Raw genomic sequence first — 8,372 nt, forward strand, 5'->3', positions numbered from 1 at the left:
TTTAACTATTTTGATCTGAGCGTCACTGATGAGTCTTATGTAGACGAAACGTGCGTCTGGCGTATAAAATTATAATCCTGGTACTTTTGATAACTATTAAGTGCAGGTTGGAGCAATTTAATGATTATTTTCATTGAATTATTCCTTATATATCGATTAATACATTTTTCTAAAAAATGATGCAATTGTGACTCGTGTTGGGTTTTTTTTTATTGTGTAAAGCTGACATTAGAGCCATGGGATAACATACTCCAAACATGCATATGCCTCCCAATGCCTTATATAGTTTTCAATGAGGAATGCATGCTGTATATTAGAACTTACAAAATACTCAACTAATTTCAAATGAAAATTTATTATTACAAGCAAGCAAACATAATCATATTATAATATGAATATACAAAAAATAGATCAAAATTACATAAGAAGTTCAAAGAATTCACTGTTGTTTTCTCTCTAGTTGCAAAGTTCATTAAATTCCATGTTTACAACAAAATTGTCCTTAATTGCGTAATATGTATTAATTCTCTTACGTTTAGCATTGTCCCTTAATTGTCGATTCTGCATAAAGTAAACAATAATCTATTAAGGTGGTACCTAACACTACAGGGAGATAACTCTGTAAAATCAGCTAAACGTTTTAATTACGTTGTGTTGTTAAGGGAATATTAAGCTTCTCAGTGATCAAAATAAGTGTTTGTCAAACTGCTATATAACCCGTGTATTTTTTCTGATAAAACGGTTGGTTCAAATTTTTTGAAATTTTTATATTTTTGTAAAAGGGCCAAAGTTAATACTTTGTCAAAATTTTAAGAAAATTAAACGAGACAAATTAATTTTAGTTAAAGTGTTGGGTACCACCTTAAATGACTCCGAAAATTCAATTGCTTTTGACTGTAATTAAGTCTATATTATTTTATACTTGATTCATACCTAACAGTAGCATGTACACTTTTCGGCGTTTATTTAGTCTATATTCTACTCTATTTGCTATACATATGTCGAAAGGAATAAAAAAAATTATTCAATGTTATATTTTAACGCTCATTTGTGTCCCCCGCTATAACTGATGTAACATTAGTTTAAACATGTTTTGAATTATACTAATTAAATTAACTGACACTTGTTAATAGAATTTTGTTATATAGTTATATTTAGATAAATATATATATGTAAATTATCATATAATTATATGTTGAAGGTTTATATAATCTGATTAAATATCAGTTTTAAGCAGATAAAGGGAATATATGAACTCCTATGTTTTTTGTTTCTTCCAAATTCTCAAAGTTAAATATACTATGCAGTAGAAATACTTGATAAAATAGTTAATGGATTGTTTTTGTCATTTCCTATTTTGATTTAAATTTTTTTTATTTATTTTAGTTAGTGATAAATGATACACACGTAATAATTTATTTTTTAATTTAAGTTTTGATTACTAGAATATTGACAAAAAAACCTGACCCTTAGCCATTTTTTATTTTCAAAATACTTTTAGACAGAATAGACATAAAGTAAACTACGCAATACAAAAGCAGTGTCTTGGGTAATAAAAGATCATGGTGGGTCTTGCAGTCATGGTATAGCTCATTGGAGATAGCTGATTATGGAGACAGTCATGGTATAGTTTATTAGAGATAGCTGGTTATGGTTGACAGTTATGGTATAGTTCATTGGAGATAGCTGGTTATGGTTTATATTCTGGAAGTTCTAGTTTTGTCATTTGCTTCTCGTTGTCAACAAATTGCTCACTTCTAAGTTCTCTGTCTTTCTTCTGAAATATATAAAGATCGAAAATGATCATTCCTTCATGTTTTTAAGTGAGCCATGCACACAACCATTATTATTTGGTATGAATTCTAGTTTCTTCGTCAAGATTTGAATAATTACATTAAGACGAATTAACCATCTTTTGTCTTTTCTTTTTTGTATTTCTAACTAAACTAGCACATTGGTTTTGGTGGCAAAACATTTCGATATGATTAAGTTGTCAAAATACATATTAAATCTAAACGCATAGAGAGACGGGAAAGGTCGATTAAAGTATTTATGAAAGAAGCAACATGATGCATGCATGAAACATGTTACATTTTACGTATATCAAAGATGAAAAAAGAACTTTTCGGAAGACTTCGAATATTATCCGTTTTTTTTATAATGAAGTGGTATAAAGAAAACCATCTATCAAAACATTGTCTGCTCTATGGTCGGGTGGTTTTCTCTTTGACACATTCCCAAATTTCCCTTCTCAATTTTATTATAAAATAAAACAATCATACCGCTAGTTTACATGGAGCCCATGGTGATGCACAGCAATAAAGTGACGCAGCAAAGGACACAAGGAATTCTAGAAGGCATACCAGGCCAGTTATGACAAGTAATTCCATGTGGCTATCACGCTACAAGTAAGAAAAAAAAATGAAGACACAAATATTCCAACACGTAATGATAGATTAAAAAAATGGTTTGCAAATACACAGAAAAATGTGGGAGTTCCTGCATTCAATATAAAGATAAGAAAATGTGGTATGAGCATAATGAGTGTCAATTAGAAAAATTTCTATCCGTGTCATTATGTATAAAGAGTCAACAATTATAGGTCAAAGCACGGCATTCAATAAGTTTTATCGGCTTGCGCAAATTTATCTAATGCAAAAATGCGTTCCTTTAAATTGCACTGATATTCTTTGACATATAGTATGAAATTCAAAACAGTGTGGCTGTGGCCATTGATTGACACATTAAATTTATCCATTGACTGGGACAATTTACGTGAACGTTTGTCTGTAACGCCCACTGTTCACGACGTACCTACGATAGACATTTAAACTGTGGGGTCACCAAAGGTTTCTTAACGCCTTTAATTATAAAGTAATTCGAAAAAATAATCAGGAATAACCTTTATGTTTTGATTTATATAATTGGTATAAATCAAAACATCATGTTATTTCTGATTATTTTTTTCGAATTACTTTATTGAGGTGTTGAGAACCTTTGGTGACCCCATAGTTTAAGAGTCTTTAAAAAGTACATAGTGATCAGTGGTCGTTACATACAAACGTTCACCTAAATTGTCTCAGTCAATGGATGAATTTAATGTGTCAATCAATGACCACAGCCACACTGTTTTGAATTTCATTCTATACTGTTTGTCACGCTAAAAGCTTTGGTAAATTTAAGATCATATATTGACAAATTAATGATAAACATTTGCCCTAGCTCATGTTTCGTTCATTTTACATAGATAGTTAGACGACTTGCACTTAAACATTATGATAGTGCATGACATAAAATTTAAAATATCATGAATAGATCCTTCTTAATATAAATAGCATATTCAAATTTCATGACGGTTAAGTGTTGAACATATGTTTGAACTTACAAGTATATAGTTGGCTGTTGCTGCACCAATAATAATGGGTACGAACAATGATGTCGCCATAATGCTAAAAACCATGAATACCACTTTCTATGGAAAAAAAAAAGAAAATAGCAATCAGATGTATCTTTTGATATGCGTGTCTGCTGGGTTGTTTTGCAGCTTTCAACATCATAAAGCAATTTGTAAAGAAATATTGGATTTCTTCCTTCATTTTTTTGTGACCAACATTCCAAAGAAAATGGTATCAATATTTGATTTACTCACTTATTTATTTAAAATATTCCGACATTTATAAATGCACTTAATCTGTATACCGTTGTCTTTTGGTAATGTTGATCATATTTGTTTTTCATTGATTGTGTTGTATCAATCAGACAGTTAGTTTTCTCGTTTGAATAGTTTCATGTTTGTCATTCCAAGTCCATGATATGCTTAATATGATGTTTGGGAATAGGTCATTGTCGTACGGTGACCTATACTTGCTATCGTTTACGGCAATTGGTCTAAATTGGAGAGTTGTAATTTCATAACCAGTCACATAAAATATTGTAGACTAACAGGAAGTTTTTTTCATTTTCCTAGTGCGAAATTATCTATTTAAAATAACTTACAGTTCTAATCAAGCTGTAGTCTGAATTTCTTGCCATATAAGCTGGGACAATTCCTGTGACAACAACCTATGATAAATAAAAAATAAGACATTTATACATTTTTTGACGAAAGATTGTTCACCTAGGATAACAATTTACTATAGATTTCTGTAATTACAGAGTTTGGCGTTAGCTAAAATACTTATAAACGTCGTTTTTACCTACCCAAATAGCAGACACCACGGATCCTCCATCTAGTCCAAGCATGATGGTTTTCTTATCAAACGTGAAGGTAGGTATAGTGGAATTTGTAATAATAACTTCTACAAAAAATGTGATGTATTAATTTGTATGAAAAAATAATTATCGGTGAGATATAACTTATATTCATGTTTGCATATTAACATCGAAGGACATTAATCGCATATATCTAACAACATTTCTAGTGTTCCGAGTCCCTTTATATTGCATGATGATAGATACGGAATACTGTAAATTCCGAAATTATTGAGTGCAATTATTATTGCGATTTTGTTATTTAAGACTAAAATGCTATTTTGGTTTTTCTAATTTAGTAAAAAGAAATCCTGTTTACATGTAATTCAGTTAAAAAAATTAAAATGCGAGTTCAAATTATTGCAGATTTTACCCTGTTGTATTTTACTTTAAAAATCGTATAATTTTGAATGTATTATACTATTAAAGAATAAGAAACGATATTCTTATTGTTTGTTCGACCGAAGCGCATTGGCGAAAAATATATTCTCCATTCAATGTTTATTTATACATTTGTACTTTTGTTGAAATATTATACAGCGATCAACTTGTAAAATACAACAATTTTAATGATATTCAAGTGAAAGAAGGTATACCTTTCTTCCCTAAGTTGTCACAAAATTTCTTGTCAATTCCTATTGAAACGAATGCCATGATCAAACAACCTAAGCCAAGAAGTATCTGTATTGCACCATATCTTTTGAGAGTAGCACCCAATCTTTCTTTTGCAGTGACAACTTTCGATTCCATGGTATAGAACTTCATAAATAGGCTTTTTCAATCCTATAAAAAGAAATAAATAAAAAAAAAAAATCTAAATAAACTGATAGATTCCAGGATATAAATTTTGTATTAGCGCCAGACGTGTGTTTCGTCTTCAAAAGACTATTCATTGAAGCTCGCATCCAAAACAGTTAAAAAGGTCAAATAAGTACGAAGTTGATAAGCATTGAGGACCCAAAATTCCTAAACGTTTTGCCAATTACAGGTAATGTAATATATTCCTGAGGTAACAAAAAGCCTTAGTATTTCAAAAATTCTAAGTTTTGTAAACAGTTAATTTGTAATTATGACCATATCAATGATAATTCATGTCAGGACAGATGTGCTGACTACTGGACTTGTGATACCCTCGGGTAATAAAAACTTCACTACCAGGAGCATCGACATAGTGGTTGTAAAGAGACTCATCGTAGATACCAGGATAAAAATGATATATTTATGTCTATTGAATTGCTCGTTTTAACCAGAAAGGAATGAAAAAAATAGTATTGTTAATGGAAATTTTCAGATTTAAGTATATATTATTGTATGGGTTACGGCAATAGCAAAATACTGGTATGGTAGGGCATAAAAATCCCGAATATAAAAAAAGTTAAAGTATAATTTGAGGAAACGATTTAATATTTAAAAAAGAAAAAGAAAATCTTAAAAAGATAATGACAAACAAGGACATAATTGTTGGAAAAAAAAGGAAGACAAACGTAAGGGTAAACTTGTTTTCAGGAGCATAAACACATCTCTGTCAAGTATCGTTAATGGATAAAAATTTCAAAATTAAACTGTTTGAAAATCAATTGTTTAGCAGAGAACGTATTATGCCATTTAGTAATTGCGTTTGGTATTACCTTGGACATTTAAATACCTAGAGGAAGATGCATTATCAAAACTTTAAATGAAATGTTTACCAAACTTATGATTTTTGGAAATACTAAGGATACTTTTATGAGTAGATACCCGCAGCTGTTTTTGAAAATTTTCGGAATTTCGTGTCGCTTTTCACTTTCGTACTTTATTTGCCCTTTTTCATGGCAGCATTGCCTATGCAGCCAAACAATCATTTTATAGAATGAAGTGGCAATTACTTTGCCTATGATAATATTAAAAGCTACAATATTTCGTAGATTTCCAGAAAAAAAGAGAACATATAATGTGCTTCAATCCTATCCAGAGCGTATTTTTAAAGCTTCATAAGAACATTACATCGATATTTTCACCTATTGTAATAATGTGTACCATATCATGCTAAGAACTTTAAATAATGATTTCTGGCTATATTAACTGGTAACAGTTATAACAGAAAAATCCCTGTGTTATAAAAATAAAACAAAACTAAAAGGTAGGCACTTTAGAATAGGCAACGATATTCAGATGGACAACTGCATTACTTAAGCACTTCTCATATCTAAATTTTTCTTTTTTTTTTACTTTTCCGGATACCATTACTTGAATTGAGACCAATGTAAAATTATGTAACAATCACACATATTGGAATCTCCTGCACAAGTATTTGATATCGATTTTGTTTACGGCAGCGATGTTTAAATACTGAACAACTGTTTAAACAGTAACAGAACACCTTTTATTGTTCAGACATTTCAGATAAGAAATTTAAATGGTCAATAAATCTTTCTAAATAATTCATGTTTTAACCTTTATCTCTTGTTAAATATTTTATTAAACATTTTAGTATTTCAGTTAACGATTATTTTTCTTTGTTCTTTCAATAAGACTTACCGAATGGATAGCTGAACGTTTATCTGGAACTGGAATGCAAGGCAGGAATCCTTATCTTTAAATCCCCTCCGCAGTGGATTCTCTTTTATACAGGCATCAGTATAACGTGACCAGGCTCCTTGACATGTTTCAAACCCGTGAAATTACAGTTCATAGTCCCTAAAAAGTTATGTAAGCAGTTATTTAATAAAAAATTTACATATTTTTGCAGATTATATAAACTGCTCTAATTCGCTTCGTTTTTTTCCCAAGATTTTTAAACTCGTCAGCATTTAATAAAACGATTTTAATTTTATGAAATGAGCAACTAACCGAATGAATGCAATTATGTGATTGAAATGTAAATGCAAAATGTTTGCACACTAAATAGACATAATTTCATAACTACTATTTGAGAAAGCATATTCAAAACCTCAAATTAAAATTTGAGTTTCAATATTTGAAGTTTGAATTTGATATTAAAAGCTCACTAATCAAAAGTCATAGTTGAACGTGAAAGAAAATCACATTTTTTTTTAAATGTATTTAGCTTCCTGACAAAAATATAAGGAGGTATTGCAAATATTTGTTTTTTTCATTTTGTTACTTAATTGTTCTGTGGGTTTGAACATGCCTTCTGACGATTATTTAAAAAAACGGTTGCTCCCGAAAGTCATATCACTGGCATTTTAATATTGTTGATCAAAATCATACATTAACACCTAGAAGTATTTATTTCCATTGAACAATATATTGTTGAGAACGATGGAAAAATAGAAAAAAAGAAAGAAAATACATTGGTAGAATGCATACACGTCTTCATGTTTAATTGCATACATGACTTTTTTATTATTATTTTTTATATGAAAATGATCCCAAAAATTGCCATTACAGTAAAGCTGTTTGGGGTGCACTAAACGGGTAAACGTAAGTGTACATATGGTTGTAACTTGTACTACAAATAGTATTTAATATCATTATATCATTTTACACGTTTAGCTATAATGTTGGAATCAGCTAGACGTAACAATGATTATTTTGGCTAACTAAACTATTGAAAACACTGTTACGACTACTTTGAAAAGCGTGTATATAATTTCTTTCTTTGTTGGATTAAGGAATGAGATGTGGGATCTTAGTGTATGTTTATGCCTGTCTCAAGACGATATGATTTATAAAAAAGGACATTCAAGCAGAGTATTTTTGTTTAGAGAACAATAAACGCACTATCGATTCTTTCATGGAGGTAATCTTTCCCATCAGTTACATCTACCCAGTAATTTTACTCAGCATAGATACTAGGATCAAAATATTGTAAGTGTTGTAAGCAAGACGCTCGTTTTGTCATTAACAGACTAATCAATGGAGCTCGAATCAAAAAGTCAGAACGGCAAACACAGTACGACGATGAGCATTGAGAACTAATTATTTTGAAAATACAGCTAATGTTACTTATTCCTGTCTGGGGTAGGAAATCCTTAGTATGTCGAAAAATTTAAAGTTTAGTAAATAGCTAGTTGATAATTTTGACTATTACAATGATAACTCATGTCAACACAGCGTACTTACTCCTGGGCTGGCGATACTCTGAAAGCTCCACCAACAGTGGCTTAAAACCAGTGTTG

General features: G+C 30.3%; 1 protein-coding gene across 3 annotated transcripts; it reads right to left on the bottom strand.

Annotated features, from left to right (window-relative positions):
- Window positions 1-336: 336 nt before the first annotated feature.
- Window positions 337-6,925, bottom strand: LOC139482119 (uncharacterized). 3 transcript variants are annotated; one of them, XM_071265797.1, is made up of 8 exons: window positions 6,769-6,925; window positions 4,848-5,034; window positions 4,201-4,298; window positions 3,997-4,062; window positions 3,386-3,472; window positions 2,283-2,402; window positions 1,691-1,777; window positions 337-1,607 (listed from the first exon to the last, which is right to left on the bottom strand). In XM_071265797.1, exons 2-7 carry the CDS (start codon window positions 5,014-5,016, stop codon window positions 1,691-1,693), a joined length of 627 nt encoding a protein of 208 aa, XP_071121898.1. In that variant the 5' UTR covers window positions 5,017-5,034; window positions 6,769-6,925; the 3' UTR covers window positions 337-1,607. The 3 variants fall into 3 exon arrangements, with proteins under 3 accessions (XP_071121898.1, XP_071121897.1, XP_071121899.1); XM_071265796.1 differs by having other exon boundaries at window positions 337-1,580; window positions 1,664-1,777; XM_071265798.1 differs by lacking the exon at window positions 337-1,607 and having other exon boundaries at window positions 1,659-1,777; window positions 4,201-4,295.
- Between the last annotated feature and the right edge of the window lie 1,447 nt (window positions 6,926-8,372).

Source organism: Mytilus edulis, chromosome 7 (assembly GCF_963676685.1).
Source record: "Mytilus edulis chromosome 7, xbMytEdul2.2, whole genome shotgun sequence".
Taxonomy (NCBI): Eukaryota; Metazoa; Mollusca; class Bivalvia; order Mytilida; family Mytilidae; genus Mytilus; species Mytilus edulis.

Bases quoted from the DNA above. Each gene is read 5' to 3' on its own strand.
- LOC139482119 (XM_071265797.1), bottom strand. From the start codon at position 5,016: ATGAAGTTCTATACCATGGAATCGAAAGTTGTCACTGCAAAAGAAAGA. The intron at 4,299-4,847 runs GTATACCTTCTT...CATTTTTTGTAG, and splicing joins TGACAACTTAGGGAAGAAAG to AAGTTATTATTACAAATTCC. The intron at 1,778-2,282 runs GTATGATTGTTT...TATATATTTCAG, and splicing joins GGGCTCCATGTAAACTAGCG to AAGAAAGACAGAGAACTTAG.